The sequence below is a fragment of the Ipomoea triloba genome, chromosome 8 (genome assembly GCF_003576645.1).
Source record: "Ipomoea triloba cultivar NCNSP0323 chromosome 8, ASM357664v1".
NCBI lineage: Eukaryota > Viridiplantae > Streptophyta > Magnoliopsida > Solanales > Convolvulaceae > Ipomoea > Ipomoea triloba.
Window position 1 is genome coordinate 16,938,032 of NC_044923.1, and position 22,715 is coordinate 16,960,746.

Below are 22,715 nucleotides of genomic sequence, written 5' to 3' on the forward strand. Positions count from 1 at the left end.
CGAAGAGCAGCAGAAAAAGGCGTTTGTTTTAGAGAGAAAAGGGAGGCTAGGTTTTCAATAACTATTTTATAGAAATAAAGAATACATTCGCTATTATAAACAAAGTTAACAAATACACAACTCATGTCGTTCACTATTACATAGATCGGTGCACAGAATAAAAATTTTGTTGTTTAAAATTTAGGCAAATACGCTATATACACATATCAAATTTAAATGTTTGGAATTTTGAGAAAACGTACTTGATTAAGGTTGACCTAGAATGATTATTGCTTAGGACGATGTTCTCTGCTTGATAGTAGTAGAAGAATAATACAAGCTATAATCTTAAAGGGAAGATCAAACATCAATTTTAGATTAAAAAAAGAAGGGTAAATTTTATTCAAAGGGAAAGAAAACGGAAGAAGAAGATCTGTGGCGGTGGTCGGAGGCGGACGGAGCTGCGACGATGGTCGGGGCGGAAGAAGAGCGAGAGCAAACGTAGAAGGTGACCAAAACCGCCGGCTCAAAGCTCCATTAGAGCTCCGGCCGGAGGTGGAAGCCGAAGTTGAGCAGCAGAAAAAGGCGTTTGTTTTAGAGAGAAAAGGGAGGCTAGGTTTTCAATAACTATTTTATAGAAATAAAGAATACATTCGCTATTATAAACAAAGTTAACAAATACACAACTCATGTCGTTCACTATTACATAGATCGGTGCACAGAATAAAAATTTTGTTGTTTAAAATTTAGGCAAATACGCTATATACACATATCAAATTTAAATGTTTGGAATTTTGAGAAAACGTACTTGATTAAGGTTGACCTAGAATGATTATTGCTTAGGACGATGTTCTCTGCTTGATAGTAGTAGAAGAATAATACAAGCTATAATCTTAAAGGGAAGATCAAACATCAATTTTAGATTAAAAAAAGAAGGGTAATTTTGTCACAGGATTATCTTTTTTTCTCCTAAAATTCATGGAATTAAAATTCCAGGGTACCATGAGATTCTAATTCCATGAAAATGAAGGAATTGTAATTCCGATTCGTTCCAACCAAACGAAGTAATTTAGTTGCCATTGAAATTAGATAGGAATTAAGTGGATGAAATTATAATTTCCTTCAACCAAACACCCTGTTAAGGAATTGTTGGGTGAAGAGTTGCAGAAGAGGATGAATAAAAATATAAGAGAAGAGAAAATGCCAAAAGGATTTTAATTGGAAGAGGTAAAGGATGTCATTTATTTAAATAATAATGATAAAGATAAAAAAAGTTAGAAACTACTAACTTATTTTAGAACAACCAAACAGAGTTTATAATTTATTAATAGTTTAAAATAAAATATAAGCTCTTATAAAACTAAGGATGAGGAATGTTACAGGTCGAAAAATATGTGGGTTATACTCATCACCTTCTAACGTGATGTCTCGCACCAATCGAAGAGCAGCAGAAAAAGGCGTTTGTTTTAGAGAGAAAAGGGAGGCTAGGTTTTCAATAACTATTTTATAGAAATAAAGAATACATTCGCTATTATAAACAAAGTTAACAAATACACAACTCATGTCGTTCACTATTACATAGATCGGTGCACAGAAATAAAATTTTGTTGTTTAAAATTTAGGCAAATACGCTATATACACATATCAAATTTAAATGTTTGGAATTTTGAGAAAACGTACTTGATTAAGGTTGACCTAGAATGATTATTGCTTAGGACGATGTTCTCTGCTTGATAGTAGTAGAAGAATAATACAAGCTATAATCTTAAAGGGAAGATCAAACATCAATTTTAGATTAAAAAAAGAAGGGTAAATTTTATTCAAAGGGAAAGAAAACGGAAGAAGAAGATCTGTGGCGGTGGTCGGAGGCGGACGGAGCTGCGACGATGGTCGGGGCGGAAGAAGAGCGAGAGCAAACGTAGAAGGTGACCAAAACCGCCGGCTCAAAGCTCCATTAGAGCTCCGGCCGGAGGTGGAAGCCGAAGTTGAGCAGCAGAAAAAGGCGTTTGGTTTTAGAGAGAAAAGGGAGGCTAGGGTTTTCAATAACTATTTTATAGAAATAAAGAATACATTCGCTATTATAAACAAAGTTAACAAATACACAACTCATGTCGTTCACTATTACATAGATCGGTGCACAGAATAAAAATTTTGTTGTTTAAAATTTAGGCAAATACGCTATATACACATATCAAATTTAAATGTTTGGAATTTTTGAGAAAACGTACTTGATTAAGGTTGACCTAGAATGATTATTGCTTAGGACGATGTTCTCTGCTTGATAGTAGTAGAAGAATAATACAAGCTATAATCTTAAAGGGAAGATCAAACATCAATTTTAGATTAAAAAAAGAAGGGTAATTTTGTCACAGGATTATCTTTTTTTCTTCCTAAAATTCATGGAATTAAAATTCCAGGGTACCATGAGATTCTAATTCCATGAAAATGAAGGAATTGTAATTCCGATTCGTTCCAACCAAACGAAGTAATTTAGTTGCCATTGAAATTAGATAGGAATTAAGTGGGAATGAAATTATAATTTCCTTCAACCAAACACCCTGTTAAGGAATTGTTGGGTGGTGAAGAGTTGCAGAAGAGGATGAATAAAAATATAAGAGAAGAGAAAATGCCAAAAGGATTTTAATTGGAAGAGGTAAAGGATGTCATTTATTTAAATAATAATGATAAAGATAAAAAAAGTTAGAAACTACTAACTTATTTTAGAAACATTACCAAACAGAGTTTATAATTTATTAATAGTTTAAAATAAAATATAAGCTCTTATAAAACTAAGGATGAGGAATGTTACAGGTCGAAAAATATGTGGGGTTATACTCATCACCTTCTAACGTGATGTCTCGCACCAATCACCACACTACTCCGTCCCCACATTCAATATAAAGACTAACAAATTAACTAACCTACAATATATTAATTATTAACAACTCCACTATAAAGAATCTAACAAAAAATTATGAATTCGAGCATGTGTTGCAAGATCCATGTATTCGAGTGCACGGTCATTTTTTAGCAAAAGCACTCCTAAACATTGTTCAATGCACCAAAATATTACGAAAATACCACTATTTTTTTTTCATAATTTATTATTACTTCTTTTTCACTAAATTTACATATGTATTTGGAATATGCAGCGTGATAGGAGCAAGCATTATAGCTCTGGGATTCTATACCGTGATGTGGGGGACGGCCATGGAAGTGAAAGAAAGCATTGAAACCAATATAGACAATAGCAATGGGAAAGTACCTCTTTTGCCTGCTAATGACGGGAATAGTGTATAAAACTTTCCTAAAATATTTTAATGTTATTTTCACTTTTGGTCCACGAGTATGAGATCATTTTCATATTTAGTCTATAACTATTAAAATTTCTAGATTTGGTCTCACGATTTTTAAATTCCCATCACATTTGGTCATTTGGATAAATTTTCGGTCGCATTCCGGTCATCGACAATTTCTTTTCGGCAAATGCATTAAATCAAGGACAAATAGGTCATTTTATTTTTTAATTAAAAAAAAACAGCCCATCTTCCTCCAAACCCTTCTTCTACCTCTTCGCCGTGGGAAATTGATCGGAACGTGGGATCAAATCGGTGACTTCGAAGTCGCTGCCGTTCGGCCAAATCCTTCTTCTAAATTCGAAGTCCCCCAAACCCTTCTTCTACCTATTAACACACCAATATAATACATCAAATGGGACCAAATCAATTTAGTAAATTCCATGGTTCACGTGGTGATTGAAGCTTGAAGTCGTCGCCGCTCGTCTTCTTCCTACAGGTATGACCGACGGAGAGAGATTGAAGTCGATCGCTGCCGTTCGTCTTCTTCATACAGGTATGTTCACGTGGTGATTGAAGCTGTTCGCCGCCGTTGGTCTTCTTCTTCTTCTTCGTTTGGTGCCGGCGAGAAAGAGAGGGAGAGAGAGATGCCGGGAGCAACTGGTATTCTTTTTCTTCTTCTTCTTCTTCGTTCGGCGCCAGCTAGAAAAAGAGAGAGAGAGAGAGATGAAGGGGCGAACCTGGCTCGGCCTTGGTGCAACGATGCCGGTGGCGGTGGCTTGGCGCGACGGCAACGGTGGTGACGGCTTGGCGTGGCAGTGGCGACTTCGCTATTCCCTGGCCGGCGTGTATGGTTCGTGTGCCAGGTTCGAACGAAGAAGAAGAAAACCATTAATATGGTTTTTTTTTTAATTAAAAAAATGAAATGAAAAAATTGTCCTTGACTTAATTGATTCGCTGAAAAATAATTGCCGTTATCGGAATGTGGTAGGAATTTAAAATTCATAGGACTAAATCTGAAAATTTTAATAGTCAGTGACTAAATATAGAAATGGCCCCATACTCGTGGGACCAAAAGTGAAAATAACTCTTTCCATATAGGTCTACTCTTTAAGAGTACTCATTTTTTAATTTTTAGGTAACACTTAAAAGATTTGAAATAAAATTAATATCACCTTTACTTCCACGAATATGAGGCCATGCTTGTGATATGCCGCACAAACCAAGACCCTAACTCAACCACAAAAGTTAGTTTATGAGTGGAGGTTTGATCCCAACTTAAGTACTACTTCACAATCTCTTGTGGAGCTGATGTGAAATCGTATCATTGCCCACCCCTTGAGAAGCCGACGTTCGTGGCGACTTACTCTAGACGGCTCACACTCCGGATTCTTATCGGCACCAGGTAGCTCCTTCCCCCTTTGGATGGCTTCACTTTGGACTGGCCTTATCAAGCACTAGGTAGCCCTTTTCTAGGCAGTCCCCCTCTGCTAGGCCGGCACCGGATGAGTGGAAGGCTTCACTCTGGATAGCTTTCACTCCGGACTTTTCTCGGTTCCCTTTGAACCTTATGGGTTGTAGTGAGGGAGAAGAGACATAGTTGTGCTTTGAGTGGCAGCCCAACTCCAAATAACTATGTTTCTAGTGATAGTCTAACTTCAGGAAGAGAATGTTTCTAGACATAATCCATAAATTGTATATATTCTGATCTTCACTACTTTTGTCAGATACATAGGTAAGTATTTATACAGGATCATAGAAACTATCTGCTACCCCTGTACCTAACTTCAGGAAGAGAATGTTTCCAGACATAATCCATTAATTATATATATTCTTCACTACTTTTGTCAGATACATAGGTAAGTATTTATACAGGATCATAGAAACTATCTGCTACCCCTGTACCCCACTACCCCTTTACCCCACTATTAAGTGACTAGTGGTTATCCCACTACAATAATAATAATAATAATAACAACAACAACAATTGCAGCAACACCATGGGTGTATCATTCCCACGCCCATCAAAATCACATTGTCCTCAAGGTGATAATTAATACAATGTCTCCAATGTGACAATATAGCGTGGATTGCATCTACACTTCCTATCGGCATGATGCTCTGATTATTTTGAGGCTTTGCAAATTCACAGGTGTAACTCTCTGTGTACTATTGTTGTTGAAAGTTCTTCATATTTGCATGTGAATCTTTAATGTCTTACCATCGCATGTTACCCACCTCTTTTATTTTTCCTTTTTTTTTTCTTTGCCTCAAGCTTGGAAATATTTTTTCTAGGTTAATAGTTTCAACGAGAGCACCAATTGATACAACCCTGAGGTTGTATGGGTTGCCCTTCTTCGAGTTAAGAGCTAAACTCCAGAAAGTAGGGGGAGAAGAGATATGGTTGTGCTTCGAGTGGCAGCTCAACTCCAAATTACAATGCTTCTAGTGGTAGTCTAACTCCTGGAGAGAGAATGTCGATCTCCAGACATAATCGATTAATTATATTATTCAATCATTTATTGTCGAATATATATGTAGCTATTTATACATGATCATAGAAACTATCCACTACCCTTTACCCACTACTTGTAAACTACCTATAATATGACCAGTGGCCTGATTATCCAACATGGGTGTATCAGCTTGTTCTAAATAAATATATATAGACATTACTAGAAGAATTATATTATGATAATATATCTTTTATAGACTTATAATTTTATATACTTAACTTTGTACATCATGTATACATTAGACTGAAGAATGAATAATAAAAGATTAATGATTTTCTTTGTATTTCTGGTCTTTTTTCTTTACTTTACCTTATTATATATATTCTTATGTTTATTGCTTTCTGAGGATGAAAAGGATAGGATAAAACAATTCACGTGAGGATTCGATCACCTGGTTTTATAACAAGGTTTATCTACTTGAAGGGCAACAATGGACCTTAGATTGTATTAACGTTCTCTATAGACAACTATCCACTCTGAACTCCATGTAACAACTAATATCTATAGAGTATACATGTGATGAGCTCTTCTTATTATTAAAATATTTAAAAAAAAAATGCTAAACACATCTACAATTGTCACTCAAAAAACCGCTCCATGGTGTGGTAAAATCCTAAACATTAGTTTTTCTTTTATATATAATTTTAATTTTAATTTTACTAGCTAGGATTTTGTCACATCAATGAGTGATTGATTTCTAAGGGCTTCCCCAATAGTAATTTTTCTTGTGTTTTTTAATGAGTTGTAGGTGAGAGATAATGATTTGGATGAGAGAGTAGAAATTTAATAGAAATTTAATTTGCAGGAGTAATGATTTTTGTGGGACCCAAGAAGAGAGAGAAAAGGAAAACCGATGTCCCCTCTCTGTGCGTTGAGCGCACAAGGCGCACCTAAAGGGCAACGTTTCTTTTAAAATTTTTTTAAAAAAAAATTGACAATTACGTTTTCCCTTTTTTTTTTTTTTCTTTTCTCCCTACGCCCCATTTTTTCTTTCCTAGTCATACCTGCAAAAACACCTCAAAAACTACAACAAATGGAGATATTCTAATGGCATGTTTGGTTCATGGAATATGTTAGGAATGGAATAACGTTCTTTGGAATAGACCTATTCCATTATTTGTTTTAAATATATTGTCATTTGAATAACATTCCTAGGAATGAGCTAATACCTTTGCAAGGGGAATAGACATTCCTAGGGGGGCCTTTAGTATTAGCTATTTCCATGCTCTTGGGAATAGCTTTTATATTGTAAATGCCAAAAATACCCTTTACAATTTATTTAACATTTATATTTAATAAACATAATGTATTATATATATATATATATAATTGATTATAATTTTATCTATCATTAAATATATATTTAAATAAATTATTTATATAATAATAATAATAATATAATAATAATAATAATAACAACAACAACAAGAGAGAACTGTATGTGAGAATATGTAAATGTAATTGTATTTACTTAGGCTATTTATATGTAAATTATTTGTATGACGTGCTATTATGGCTACCTTGAACAGAGTAGGAGGAAGGAGTCGTGGGATTTACTCAGGTCCCTTGCTGATCGGTCTTCGCTTCCTTGGGTGGTGGTGGGGGATTTCAATGATCTCCTATATCAGTCAGAGAAGCGGGGAGGAAACCCCATCCAGATGGTCTCCTTCGCGGATTAGGGGAGGCTATGGATGATTGTCGTTTGATCCAGTTACCGCTGAGGGGTTATCAGTTTACCTGAGAGAGGGGTAAGGGTATAGGAGATTGGTTGGAAGAAAGGTTAGATAAAGTCATGGCCAATGAAAGTTGGTGTGACCTGAGGGAGGGGGCTTTCGTTGAGAATATTTTAACACGAACCTCGGATCACTCTGCTTTGGTTATGGGCATTGATGAGTCCTGTACGGCTGGTGGGGGCAAGCGTGTGGGTTTCAGATTCGAGATGGCCTGGCTACTTGATGAGGGCTATAGGGAGGTGGTGGATGGTGCGTGGCAGGATGGTAGAGATGGTGGGTTGATGAGCTGTGTGCGGCTTTGTGGTGTTAAGTTGAGGCGGTGGGGCAGTGACCATTTTCATTAGTTTGGGGACCGAATCAGGCAGCTCCGTGGTCGCCAGCTACATCTTCGGGGACTTAGGGATCTAGATTCTTTGTCTAAATTCCGGCAAGTTGAGGACTAGTTGCCTCGCCTTGAGGCCTAGGAGGACGTATTTTGGAGGCAGCGTGCCAAGCAACACTGGCTAAAAGTGGCGGATGCAAGTACTCGGTTTTACCACAGGTATGCTTCTGCTCGAAAAAAGAAGAATACTATCTCTAAACTTAAAGATGATGCTGGTAATTGGGTAGAGGGTGAGTCTATGAATGCTGTTGTGTTGTCTTACTTTGAAAATATATTCAGAACCAATGATCCAACCCTCATAGATTCGTTTTTTGCATCTGTTACCCCTCGAGTTACTCAGGGGGATAATGAGTCCTTATTGCGTCCTTTTGAACTTGAGGAGATAAAGTCTATTTTTTTTTTCAATGTTCCCTGATAAAGCCCCGAGCCCGGATGGGATGAACCCTGGATTTTATCAGCATTATTGGGATGTGGTGGGGGTGATGTGTCTGCCTTCGTGATTAATTATTTGAATTCGTGCTCCTTCCCTAATGGCTTGAATGATACTGATGTGGTGCTTATCCCCAAGAAAAGCTTTCATGAGACTGTTTCTGATCTCAGGCTTATCACGCTGTGTAATGTTGTGTATAAAATTATGGTGAAAGTGCTGGCCAACAGAATGAAGCATTTGTTAGGGGACTTAATCTCTGCGTCGCAGAGTACGTTTATTCCGGACAGGCTTATCACAGATAACATTTTAGTTGCTGCAGAGGTGGGCCACTACCTTAACACGAAACAATCCGGTTTGGTGGGGTGGGGAGCTCTCAAGCTTGACATGGCAAAGGCCTATGATCGAATGGAATGGTCATTCTTGCGCAGGATGATGCAATCGCTAGGCTTTGCAGAAGGGTGGGTGGATTTGATTATGCTCTGTGTAACCTCGGTATCTTATAGCTTCCTGGTTAATAGAGCGAGGACGGGTCACGTTGTTCCCTCCCGTGGTCTCAGACAAGGTGACCCTCTCTCTCCGTACTTGTTTATTATCTGTGCAGAGGGCCTCTCGTTGTTGCTCCAAAAGGCTCAGGTGGAGGGCTCTATCCATGGGTGTAGGGTAGCAAGAGGTGCTCCTCCTATCTCACACTTGTTCTTTGCAGATGATAGCTTGTTGTTCTTCAAGGCTAATGCACAATAGGCTTGGGTGGTAAAAGAGTGTCTAAATGAGTATGAGGCTATGCCCGGCCAAGCTGTGAATTATTTAAAATCAAGTGTTTGTTTCAGTAGGAACACTACGGAGGAATGCAGGGAACGGGTGGCTCAAGTACTTGGTGTGTCTCAAGCTCTTAATTTTGGGAAGTACCTTGGCCTACCTACTTTTGAGGGGAGGAACAGAAGTGCAGCTTTTTCCTATATCGAGGATAAAATCAAGCAGAGGATTTGTTCGTGGAATAAGAAACTCCTATCTCAGGCTGGGAAGGAAGTCTTGTTGAAAAGTGTTGCTTAGTCTATGCGCACTTTTTCAATGAGTGTGTTCATGTTGCCAGATGCAGTATGTAAATCAATTGAAAGAATCATGAACAGGTTTTGGTGGGGCTCAGGTAATGACAGAAGAATTCACTGGAAGGCCTGGGATCGGTTATGTGTGCCAAGGAAGTATGGTGGCCTGGGGTTTAAGGACCTTAAAGCTTTTAATATGGCAATGTTGGGAAAACAAGCATCGAGGTTCTTGACTAAACCTCACTCCTTGGTGGCAAGAGTTTATAAGACAAGATATTTTCATAGATCTTCTTTTATTGATGCCTCTATAGGTCCTTGCCCAAGTTTCTGTAGGAGAAGTATTATGGCCGCTCATGGGCTAATTTGTGATGGGGCAAGACGAAGAATTGGGGATGGTAAAACCACCTAGATATGGGGCCATCCATGGCTGCCTAATGATCCTAGTCCTATGGTTCACACTCCAATGCTTGCCTACTAGAATGACTCTTTCGTTTCTGGGTTGATTAATGAATAGACTAACTCCTGGGATATGTCTATCTTAACTGACATTTTTCTCCGTGCGGATGTGGTACGCATTTCACGGTTACCTATCTCACCTACCTATGACGATGCCTGGTTCTGGCATGGGGATCCTAGGGGCTGCTACACTGTCAGGAACGGCTATAGGCGCATAGTTGGGGAAGTTGACTACTCTTCAAGCAATTTTGGTCATTGGAATTCCCTTTGGAAACTTAAAGTTCCTCCTAAATGGAAAATTTTCCTTTGGAGAACCCTCAATAACATATTCCCTGTGACCACAAACTTGCTTTTAAGGAGGGTAGAGGTGGATCCTACATGTTCAATGTGTGGTTTAGCTCATGAAAATGTTATGCATGCACTTGTGTTGTGTGAGTACTCCTCTATGGTTTGGCATGTGTCTGCTTTGCATGTGCCTAGCGTGTTGGATGTTTCTTTTGCAACTTGGTTTCCGAATTTGATGGTGGGAATGTCTGAAGATAACATTAATCTAACTGTGGCAGTGCTTTATTCCATTTGGCAAGCACGCAATTCTGCCGTTTGGGAGGGATGTCTCCCTTTGCCCAAAGCTGTTGCTACAAAAGCTGCTTCATCATTGCATGCTTGGCGGTCTGTTCACCATGCGGACGTTCTAGGAGGCGGAGGGGGTGCACTGGAGAGCTCTACACACAGTACGGTGCAGCAACCTCAATGCTATTTCGATGTTGGACATTTTCCGGACTCCTAAGGATCATCATTTGCAGCAGTGTTGCTTGATCTGGACGGAGGTTTTCGTGCAGCTATGGCGGGACGGCTGCCTGTGTGCTTGTCACCATTAATGGCGGAGGTTATGGCTTGCAAGGAGGTATTATCATGGCTGAGACACAAGGGTATTTTGGAGGTTAAGATGTTCACAGATTGTGAGCAGTTACGCGGTGCCTTGACAACTTATTGGACCACGATTCTCTCACACGTGGGTTATGCCATTGATGCATGCAGAATATCGTTGAACTCTTTTAATACATGTTCTTTCTCTTTGATTCCTAGGACACAAAATATTGTTGCTCATACACTTGCTTCAGTCGCTTTTACGCTGGCTAACACTATGTACTGGGATTCTATCACTGACTCTATTTCTGCTCTTTTGCATTAATCTACATGATTGGTTGATTTCAAAAAAAAATATATAGAGGAATGAATGATGTTAACCACATATTCAAACTCAAGAAAACCTACGCTAGGAGTTAATCTCTCAACCTCTCATGTATCTCTCTAACAATATGTATATATATAAAATTATTATTATTATTATTACTCCATATTATAATAAAAATACATATTTATATTAAAGAAGTATTAATTAAAGACAACTTAGATATAAACAAACATACATGTGTGTATGTATGCATAATAATAATAATAATAATAATAATAGATAAAAAATAAAAACTTTAATTGATTCATAACAATGCTCTCCAAGAAAGACCCACTGCAACCCAATTCCTGGCCACCGGAAGTTCAAGAACCATTTGAACGCTCAAACAAGAAATCAAAAAAAAAAAAAGAAAAACTGCGCACCCCATAGAAACTGGAGAATTTGCAGTACTATCGTCACCCTTGGACGAAACCCCCATGACAGATGGAAACCAGACAGAAGTGACCAACTATATGGCCACGCTGTGTAACCCAAGCAAATTTACTCTAGACGGGATCCCAGAAGAAATTGTCTCTGATGACGAAGCTCCAACCAAAGATTTCGACCTCGAATGTCCAAGAATTGTGATCTCAAAGGAGGAAAAGGCAAGAATCAGGAGACCCTGGAAAAGATCACTTATTATCAAGCTACTAGGAAAGACAATATGCTATGATCTTCTGCTTCGCCGCCTGGAAGCCATGTGTTGACCGGAAAGCCCGATGGAACTCATCGACTTGGATCAAGACTATTTCCTGGTGCGGTTTGAAGTGCAAATGGGAGTATGATTTTGCACGATTCGAAGGACCGTGGATGATTTTCGACCACTATTTAATAGTGCAAGAATGGACGCCGAATTTCAACCCCCAGACTAACAGAACAGAGAAAATTCTTGCATCGGTAAGGCTGCCGGCATTACCAATGGAGTATTTCGATGAAGACATCCTGCTGCGTGTTGGAGATGCAATCGGCAGGGTGATCAAAGTAGACGACACAACAAGCCTTACGCCTCGAGGAAAATTTGTGCTAGTTTGCGTCGAACTGGACGTAATGAAGCCCTTGTTGGCTAAGTTTGATATTGAAGAAATTTTCTATCCTATCGAATACGAACGAATTCATTTGGTCTATTTCAAATGTGGAATGTACGGCCACAGACTAGAGCACTGCAATCACGATAAGGCTTCACCCAGAAAGCCAGACCAAGTTCAAATGGAGCTTGATAGGGCGAAAGGCGAGGAAATAGACGATTGATACAAACCAGCCTTAGTCAGGAAGACGACCGATGTAACCCCCCAACCAAAGGGAAATACGGGGCATGGATGTTAGTCACAAGGAAAGACACGAGAGCAGCGAGGAAACCTGATCCAAAGAACTCACGCATAAGGCAAGCAGCAAGGGAAACCAAAATGTCTGTTTACAATAACCAATTGTTCAGTTCCAGGTTTGCACCAATAAGCGATCTTAAGGAAGAAGTCCCCATCGATTTTCAAGGTGACACGCCTAGGGTGCAACTACTGCATGGAGAGTCATCAAAGGCACCAGCTCTAGGATACATCTCGAAATAAAACTCAGCTATCCTATTTTCTCCTACAAAGCAACCTCACGGAATCAGGACTACCCAGAATGCAAGTAATAGGGGACGTGGGGGGAAAAATAAATATACCTAGGAAAGCACCAGCACAGCAGGAACACATTGTGGTGAGGGGATCCACCAAGGAAAGAGTTGTCACTAGAACGACAGTTCACCAGCGGCGCTCAGAATCATACTTCCTCTCGCCAACAGCAAAAATCCCTCATGCATTGAGGACTCTAATTGACGAGGGCGGGGATTTCTTCGACTGCGACACTCCTAAGGAACCAATGGAAGAAGATGATAGAATGAATAACCACCCTGTGGCGAACACGACCTTGGAGGAGCTCAATTGAGCTTTATTTTTCATTTTAATCTGTTTAAATGAATATTCTTATATGGAACTTCCAAGGAGCGACATCCCACATGTTTCGTCGTACCCTTAAACAACACTTTAGAGATTTTAAACCAAACATTACATGTTTGCTGGAATCTAGAGTCTCAGGCAGCCATGCTAATGAAATTTGTTTTAGCATAGATTACGACAAATGGGTAAGAGTGGAAGCCTTTGGCTTCTCCGGGAGAATCTGGGTGTTATGGAAGGAATCCATTGGGATAATTGAGATCCTGCACACCCACCCTCAATTTGTAACACTAAAAATCACAACACAAAATGCACAACCTTGGTATTTTTCTGTGGTCTATGCAAGCCCGGATTGCACCCTTAGGAAAGAATTATTTTCTGACCTCTCCCAAGAAGCATTGCACCATCAAGGTGCATGGCTCTCAATAGGAGATTTCAACTCTGTTCTTAGCAAAGAAGAGGTTTCAATAATTCTAACTTCTCTTCCACTCGATGTATAGGGTTTCGTAATTGGATAGAAAGGGAAGGTTTGATTGATCTTGGGTTCTCAGGCTCAAGTTTCACATGGAGCAGAGGAAACCAACTATCATCATTTAAAGTTGCACATCTTGATAGGGCCTTGAGCAACACTGATTGGAAGATTCTATTCCCAGGGGCAGAAGTAACCCATCTGCTTATTGTGAGCCCTGACCATGCTCCTCTTCTAATTCGCACCACCCCTCCTGGAGCACTCACCCAGAACTTAAATACGTTGCTGCGTGGAGCTCTCACCCAGAATTCTCCCACTTCATCAAAACCAATTGGAACACAACAGGGGATATAGAGGAAAACAAGAGAGCTTTAGCATCAAAGCTCTAGGACTGGAACAGAAATGTATTTGGGAACATTTTTCAACGGAAAAAAAAGGTGATGGCTAGGCTGGATGGCATCCAATGCAAGATGATCAATCAACCCAGATCGGACTTATTAAAACTAAGCAATAAGTTGCAGAAAGAAGTTGAGGAAATACTGCTACAGGAAGAGATGTTGTGGTTCCAGAGATCACGGGAGGAATAGATCGTTTCAGGAAACCGGAACACAAGATACTACCATGTCGCTACAGCGGCCATAAACTCAACCTCTAAGGTCACTAAAATTAGAGATGAAAATGGCAATTGGATAGAGGAAAAACCAACTATTCTCAAGCACATCAGTTCATATTTCGAACAACTATTCTCAAAAGAAAAGCCGAACATCGACAACAGGAATTGGGTTGAAACTTTCCCACCAGTTTCCGACGAGGAGTGGCAACATGTAAACAAGCCATTCATGTAACTCGGTGTTAAACAAACCCTATTTGATATGTCCCCCTCGACGGCCTCAGGGCCAGATGGTTTCCACGCAGGCTTTTACCAGCATGAATGGGAGTCAATAGCGAGTTCTATCTCCAATTTTGCCCTTAACTTTTTTGAGTATGGATGCCTACCAGTAGGAAGCAATGATACACTAATCACTCTCATACCCAAAGTTCTATACCCAAAGATGGTGAAACAACTCCGACTTATTGGATTATGCAACGACACATACAAGTTAATAACGAAAGCCATGACAACTAGATTGAAGAAGATAATGCTGAGAGGCAAATATCAGACAATATCTTAGTATACCAGAAAGTATTAAACTCCATGAGATTTAAAGGTGGGAGCAAAGGTTGGATGGCAATCAAGATTGACTTGGAGAAAGCCTATGATCGCCTTAATTGGAATTTTATTCGTGAAACCTTGACAGAAGCCGGCTTTAATGACAAATGGGTGTGAAATATCATGACTGTATCATGACGTTATGACTAGTAGTCACCCTTAAAAGCGAGCAGTCAGACTGGTTCAAGCCAAGTAGAAGTATCCGACAAGGCGACCCGATATCCCCACTCATCTTTGTTTTATGCATAGAAAGACTAAGCCACCAAATTAGCAACAAGGTCTCAAATGGCGAATGCATGGGAATTCGACTCTCAAAGAATAGACCTTTGATCTCTCACCTATTATTCGCTGATGACATGATCTTATTTGGGGAAGCGACAACGCAACAATCAGAAATAATAGGACAATGCCCGAACACCTTTTGTAGTAGGTCTGGATAGAAAGTGAACTATAAAAAATCAGCCATATTCTTCTCTAGAAACACGCCCACAAGTACCTAGGAGGAAATAACAGACCACCTTACCATCCCAAACACAATGGACATAGGAAGGTATATGGGTGTATCATCCATACATGGCAAGATAAAAATGGAATCCTTTGATGGTATCATTAAAAAAGTGCAAAGTCGCCTAGCATGATAGAGAAAGAAGAGATTGTCACTAGCAGGAAGGAAAACGCTTGTGTAGTTAATACTCTCATCCATACCTCTTTACACAATGCAGACCACGCAAGTTCGAACTGGATTCACCAAATCAATCGAAAAGATTATTCGGAACTTCCTTTGTTGGGGAACAGAGGAAGGGAGGAAGCGCAGCCCTGTATCCTAAAACACAGTCACCAAGAGCACAAAATTAGGAGGGTTAGGAATAAAAAAAACCTGGAGGACATGAACACAACACTATTAGCCAAACTAGGTTGGCGACTGTAGACAGGAGAAGAAGCAATGTGGTTAGACATAATGAGGGATAAGTATGACATTCAGAGTTGTGACCCCTTAACCTGGCAACCCAAAACTTCTAGCTCAAATGCATGGAAAGGCATCCTTAAAACAGTTCATATTCTGAAGAAGGGCACAACAATGGTAATTAAAAACGAGATAAACACACTCTTCTTGATCGATACATGGTTGGAGCACCGCCCACTAGTTGACAGGCTAGCTACTACCTTACCTCTTCCGAAACTTTATGCGAGGGTGGCAGACCTATGGACTGAACCATCAGGCTGGAAGCTCGACTATTTGGTCCCTCTACTGCTTAGAGACGTCCTCGATCAACTAAGGGCAATAAAAATCTCAATAGATCCTGAACACATGGATATGCTTGGATGGGGAAACACTATGTCGCTCTACAGCTTATGCGAGGGTGGCAGACCTATGGACTGAACCATCATGCTGGAAGCTCGACTATTTGGTCTCTTTACTGCTTAGAGACGTCCCCGATCAACTAAAGGCAATAAAAATCTCAATAGATCCTGAACAAATGGATATGCTTGGATGAGGAAGCACTATGTCAAGAGCATTCTCGGTCTCCTCAGCGTATAACCTGCTCACAAATGGCTCAAACCCGATCAGACCAAGCCCTTAGAGTAACATCTGGAAGCTCAAGGTTCTGAGTCGCATACACATCTTTCTTTGGCTCGCTAGACACGACAGGTTGATAACCAATGTTAACCAGAAAAAATGGGGATTCATAGCAGAGGACAAATGTGTAGTCTGCGAACATGAAGCGGAAGATACCGAACATATACTGCGCAAGTGCCCAAAGGCTCTAGACAACAACACATCTCTAGAACTCTTTTCGCCATAACAACATGGTGGCTATGGAAATGGCAAAACGAAAAGATATTCAAAGGCACGAGTATTGGGGTGGGACAGAAACACCATTTTCTAATTACCCAGACGGTAGAAATCAACAAAGAATTTAGAAAACTAAATCTGAACAACCAGCAGACTGGAATGGGTCCATGGAGTCTGATTAGATGGAGGAAACCACCGAAGGAATGGCTCAAAATTAATGTCGACGGAAGCTTTGATCTTAACACCAAATGGGCTAACTGTGGGGGCCTTGCCAGAAATAATCATGACAACTGGCTAAAAGGATTTTCATATGGCATTGGCACGTGCTCGGTTGAAATGGTGGAGGCCTGGGCATTACTCAAAAGGGATCCAGCTTGCAAAAGAGATGGGATACAGACGTGTTTGCTTTGAATGTGACGCTAAGAAAATCGTAGAAGCAGTCACTAGAAAGGAAGACATTGGTAATGTGGCAGATAACATTTTGAAGGTGTGTAGAAGAGAACTGGAAGCCCTTGAACTGTGGGGGATAGAGTTCACTCCCAGGGAACTTAATAATGCGACAGATTTCCTAGCTAAAGCCTCCAATGGCCGGCGTGGCTTCAACTTCCTTGCTTGGCCCCCCAACAAGCTTCATCAACTTCTAGAGGATGACAAGTTTGGCTTGCCATACTGGCGCCAAACAAAAACATTAGCTTTGTAGTAGCAGGACTTTGTGGCCCAATGGATAAGGCGCTGGTCTACGGAACCAGGGATTCTGGGTTCGATCCCCAGCAAAGTCGTTATATGTATAATTTTTACATCCAACCGAGTAGCACAAAGTCTATTTTTATTACAAGTCCGAAATGTTACAATTCGGTCATTCAAGACCCAATGTAATTTCTCCTACCGAGTAATACAATGTCTAAAATGTTACAATTCGGACATTCATGGTTTGAATAGTTACTACTCAAACAGTTGCTGAGATGCGAATCGTTCTTGATAGGAATTCGGTATTTTGCGCCAATAGAGCAAGCAATGCATCAGTAACTACTACTCAGACAATAACTGAGATGTAGAGTGTTCTCGATCGGAATTTTAGTATTTTGCGCCAATTTGAATCGTACAAATTGAACGTTAGCTAAGCGCCAGGCAGTTGGGGCTTGACCACTTGAGGACCTCTACAGAAAATTGGAGGCAGGGAGTTGCTCCTCTTTTGGACCCAATGCTCGATCGCGGGCTAATCTGTGCAGAAGACATTGTCAGGTGGGGAGTTAAGCCTTGACATATCGTAGAGCCATACCACCGGCAACAAATCATTCAAAATTATGCCATATTAACATTCGATGGTAGAATAGTGGCCTACCATGGTGGAGACGGGTGTTGGAGAATAGGGGACGGCGAAATAGAATACAAAAAAACTTGAGGTTGATGTTGAGAAGAGTTTCAAAAGTGAAAGCTGGGATTTTCAGTGTGTTAAATCACCTGCTCAACCAAAGGATTATATAGGAGAAGGGAGGATAAATAACATTTTTCATGCATTAAAGATGATAACAAAATTAGTCTGTGTAACCTTCATAACTGACAACCACTAATTTAGTAATTTGTCCAAAATTAAAAAATTGTAACTAACTCCGAGCAATTCGGTCTCAAGACCGAAAGTAATTTCTCCTACCGAGTAATACAAAGTCTAAAATGTTACAATTCGGACATTCATGGTTTGAATAATTACTACTCAAACAGTTGCTGAGATACGAATCGTTCTTAATAGGAATTCGGTATGTTGCGCCAATTTGAATCGCTCACATCGGGCATTTGCGGGCCGATCCGGGCGGAAGATATTATCAAGAGGAAAGTTTGTCCACGAAAGATCGCACGGCCATAGAGCAAGCAATGCATCAGTAACTACTACTCAGACAATAACTGAGATGTAGAGCGTTCTCGATCGGAATTAAGTATTTTGCGCCAATTTGAATAGTGCAAATCGAACGTTAGCTAAGCGCCATGGTGGAGACGGGTGTCGGAGAATAGGTGACGGCGAAATAGAATACGGAAATACTTGAGGTGGAAGTTGAGAAGAGTTTCAAAGTTAAAGCTGGGATTTTCAATGTGTTAAATCACCTGCTCAACCCAAGGATTATAAAGGAGAATGGAGGATAAATAACATTTTTCATGCATTAAAGATGATAACAAAATTAGTCTATGTAACCTTCATAATTGACAACCACTAATTTAGAAATTAAACCTAAAATTTAAAAATTGGAACTAACTCCGAGCATCATAATTAATACCCAGAATGGTACTTCGAAGAGTGGTTCGCATGGTCCGAAACGTGAGTAATTCAAAAGGTAACTACTCTGAATGGTACACTTTATAAGATATTAATTTTTAAATTAAATTATAATAGCGTAGGACTTTGTGGCCCAATGGATAAGGCGTTGGTCTACAGAACAAGAGATTCTGGGTTCGATCCCCAGCAAAGTCGTTATATGTACAATTTTTACATCCAACTGAGTAGCACAAAGTCTATTTTTATTACAAGTCCGAAATGTTACAATTCGGTCATTCAAGACCCAATGTAATTTCTCCTACCGAGTAATACAAAGTCTAAAATGTTACAATTCGGTCATTCAAGACCCAATGTAATTTCTCCTACCGAGTAATACAAAGTCTAAAATGTTACAATTCGGACATTCACGGTTTGAATAGTTACTACTCAAACAGTTGCTGAGATGCGAATCAGTCTTTATAGGAATTCGGTATTTTGCGCCAATTTGAATCGCTCACATCGGGCATTTGCGGGCTTATCCGAGCGGAAGATATTATCAAGAGGAAAGTTTTCCCACGAAAGGTCGCACGGCCGTAGAGTAAGCAATGCATCAGTAACTACTACTCAGACAATAACTGAGATGTAGAGCGTTCTCGATCGGAATTAAGTATTTTGCGCCAATTTGAATCGTGCAAATTGAACGTTAGATAAGCGCCAGGCAGTTGGGGCTTGACCACTTGAGGACCTCTAGAGAAAATTGAAGGCAGGGCATTGCTCCTCTTTTGGACCCAATGCTCGCTCGCGGGCTAATCTGTGCATAAGACATTGTCAGATGGAAAGTTTAGCTTTGACATATCGTAGAGCCATACCACCGGCAACACATCATTCAAAATTTTGCCATATTAACATTCGATGGCAGAAGAGTAGCCTACCATGGTGGAAACGGGTGTTGGAGAATAGGGGACGGCGAAATAAAATACAGAAAAACTTGAGGTTGAAGTTGAGAAGAGTTTCAAAAGTGAAAGCTGAGATTTTCAGTGTGTTAAATCACCTGCTCAACCAAAGGATTATATAGGAGAAGGGAGGATAAACAACATTTTTCATGCATTAAAGATGATAACAAAATTAGTCTGTGTAACCTTCATAATTGACAACCACTAATTTAGAAATTAAGTCTAAAATTTAAAAATTGGAACTAACTCCGAGCATCATAATTAATAACCAAAATGGTACTCAGAAGAGTGGTTCGAATGGTCCGAAACGTGAGTAATTCGAAACGTAACTACTCTGAATGGTACACTTTATAAGATATTAATTTTGAAATTAAATTATAATAACGCATGACTTTGTGGCCCAATGGATAAGGCGCTGGTCTACGAAACCAGACATTCTGGGTTCGATCCCCAGCAAAGTCGTTATATGTACAATTTTTACCTCCAACCGAGTAGTACAAAGTCTATTTTTATTACAAGTCCGAAATGTTACAATTCGGTCATTCAAGACCCAATGTAATTTCTCCTACCGAGTAATACAAAGTCTAAAATGTTACAATTCGGACATTCATGGTTTGAATAGTTACTACTCAAACAGTTGCTGAGATGCGAATCGTTCTTTATAGGAATTCGATATTTTGCGCCAATTTGAATCGCTCACATCGGGCATTTGCGGGCTTATCCGAGCGGAAGATATTATCAAGAGGAAAGTTTGCCCACGAAAGATCGCACGGCCATAGAGCAAGCAATGCATCAGTAACTACTACTCAGACAATAACTGAGATGTAGAGCGTTCTCGATCGGAATTAAGTATTTTGTGCCAATTTGAATCGTGCAAATTGAACGTTAGCTAAGCGCCAGGCAGTTGGGGCTTGACCACTTGAGGACCTCTACATAAAATTGGAGGCAGGGCATTGCTCCTCTTTTGGACCTAATGTTCGTTCGCGGGTTAATATAGGCAGAAGACATTGTCAGGTGGGGAGTTTAGCCTTGACATATCGTAGAGCCATACCACAGCCAACACATCATTCAATATTTTGCCCTATCAACATTCGATGGCAGAATAGTGGCCTACCATGGTGGAGACGGGTGTTGGAGAATAAGTGACGGCGAAATAGAATCGGAAAAACTTGAGGTGGAAGTTGAGAAGAGTTTCAAATGTGAATGCTGGGATTTTCAGTGTGTTAAATCACCTGCTCAACCAAAGGATAATATAGGAGAAGGGAGGATAAATATCATTTTTCATGCATTAAAGATGACAACAAAATTAGTCTGTGTAACCTTCATAATTGACAACCAGTAATTTAGAAATTTAGTCTAAAATTTAAAAATTGGAACTAGCACCGAGCATCATAATTAATACCCAGAATGGTACTCCGAAAAGTGGTTCGAATGGTCCGAAACGTGAGTTATTCGAAAGGTAACTACTCTGAATGGTACACTTTATAAGATATTAATTTTTAAATTAAATTATAATAGCGTAGGACTTTGTGGCCCAATGGATAACGCGCTGGTCTACGGAACCAGAGATTCTGGGTTCGATCCCCAGCAAAGTCGTTATATGTATAATTTTTACCTCCAACCGAGTAGTACAAAGTCTATTTTTATTACAAGTCAGAACTGTTACAATTCGGTCATTCAAGACCCAATGTAATTTCTCCTACCGAGTAATACAAAGTCTAAAATGTTACAATTCAGATATTCATGGTTTGAATAGTTACTACTCAAACAGTTGCTGAGATGCGAATCGTTCTTTATAGGAATTCGGTATTTTGCGCCAATTTGAATCGCTCACATCGGGCATTTGCGGGCCGATCCGAGCGGAAGATATTATCAAGAGGAAAGTTTGCCCACGAAAGATCGCACGACCATAGAGCAAGCAATGCATCAGTAACTACTACTCAGACAATAACTGAGATGTAGAGCGTTCTCGATCGGAATTAAGTATTTTGCGCCAATTTGAATCGTGCAAATTGAACGTTAGCTAAGCGCCAGGCAGTTGGGGCTTGACCACTTGAGGACCTCTAGAGAAAATTGGAGGCAGGGCATTGCTCCTCTTTTGGACCCAATGCTCGCTCGCGAGTTAATCTGTGCTGAAGACATTGTATCACCGGGAACACATCATTCAAAATTTTGCCCTATCAACATTCGATGGAAGAATAGTGGCCTACCATGGTGGAGACGGGTGTTGGAGAATAGGTGACGGCGAAATAGAATACGGAAAAACTTGAGGTGGAAGTTGAGAAGAGTTTCAAAAGTGAAAGCTGGGATTTTCAGTGTGTTAAATCACCTGTTCAACCAAACGATTATATAGGAGAAGGGAGGATAAATAACATTTTTCATGCATTAAAGATGATAACTAAATTAGTCTGTGTAATCTTCATAACTGACAACCACTAATTTAGAAATTAAGTCTAAAATTTAAAAATTGGAACTAACTCCGAGCATCATAATTAATAACCAAAATGGTACTCCGAAGAGTGGTTCGAATGGTCCGAAACGTGAGTAATTCGAAAGGTAACTACTCCGAATGGTACACTTTATAAGATATTAATTTTTAAATTAAATTATAATAGCGCATGACTTTGTGGCCCATTGGATAATGCGCTAGTCTACGAAACCAGAGATTCTGGGTTTGATCCCCAGCAAAGTCGTTATATGTACAATTTTTACCTCCAACCGAGTAGTACAAAGTCTATTTTTATTACAAGTCCGAAATGTTACAATTCGGTCATTCAAGACCCAATGTAATTTCTCCGACCGAGTAATACAAAGTCTAAAATGTTACAATTCGGACATTCATGGTTTGAATAGTTACTACTCAAACAGTTGCTGAGATGCGAATCGTTCTTTATAGGAATTCGGTATTTTGCGCCAATTTGAATCGCTGACATCGGGCATTTGCGGGCCGATCCGGGCGGAAGATATTATCAAGAGGAAAGTTTGTCCACGAAAGATCGCACGGCCATAGAGCAAGCAATGCATCAGTAACTACTACTCAGAC

The 22,715-nt window shown here is 39.7% G+C and overlaps 2 protein-coding genes and 4 non-coding genes across 6 annotated transcripts in view; all 6 read left to right on the forward strand.

Annotated features, from left to right (window-relative positions):
• LOC116027043 (WAT1-related protein At3g28050-like) overlaps window positions 1–7,470 on the forward strand; it is a 16,214-nt gene extending 8,744 nt beyond the window's left edge. The window contains exons 7-8 of the mRNA XM_031268468.1: window positions 3,132–3,273; window positions 7,321–7,470. Of these exons, the coding sequence (XP_031124328.1) occupies window positions 3,132–3,273; window positions 7,321–7,470 (292 nt within the window). The remainder of the gene's footprint in view (window positions 1–3,131; window positions 3,274–7,320) is intronic.
• Window positions 7,471–9,908: 2,438 nt separating this feature from the next.
• On the forward strand, window positions 9,909–10,622 carry LOC116027044. The gene has a single exon (XM_031268470.1). It carries the CDS (start codon window positions 9,909–9,911, stop codon window positions 10,620–10,622), a length of 714 nt encoding a protein of 237 aa, XP_031124330.1.
• Window positions 10,623–17,180: 6,558 nt separating this feature from the next.
• On the forward strand, window positions 17,181–17,253 carry TRNAR-ACG. Its single transcript has one exon. It is a non-coding gene; the product is annotated as a tRNA-Arg (tRNA).
• Window positions 17,254–18,862: 1,609 nt separating this feature from the next.
• Window positions 18,863–18,935, forward strand: TRNAC-ACA. The gene has a single exon. It is a non-coding gene; the product is annotated as a tRNA-Cys (tRNA).
• A 1,126-nt stretch (window positions 18,936–20,061) lies between these two features.
• TRNAR-ACG lies at window positions 20,062–20,134 on the forward strand. The gene has a single exon. It is a non-coding gene; the product is annotated as a tRNA-Arg (tRNA).
• Window positions 20,135–21,195: 1,061 nt separating this feature from the next.
• TRNAR-ACG lies at window positions 21,196–21,268 on the forward strand. Its single transcript has one exon. It is a non-coding gene; the product is annotated as a tRNA-Arg (tRNA).
• The last annotated feature ends 1,447 nt before the right edge of the window (window positions 21,269–22,715 follow it).

Coding starts and splice junctions, on each gene's coding strand:
- LOC116027044 (XM_031268470.1), top strand. CDS start 9,909: ATGTCTATCTTAACTGACATTTTTCTCCGTGCGGATGTGGTACGCATT.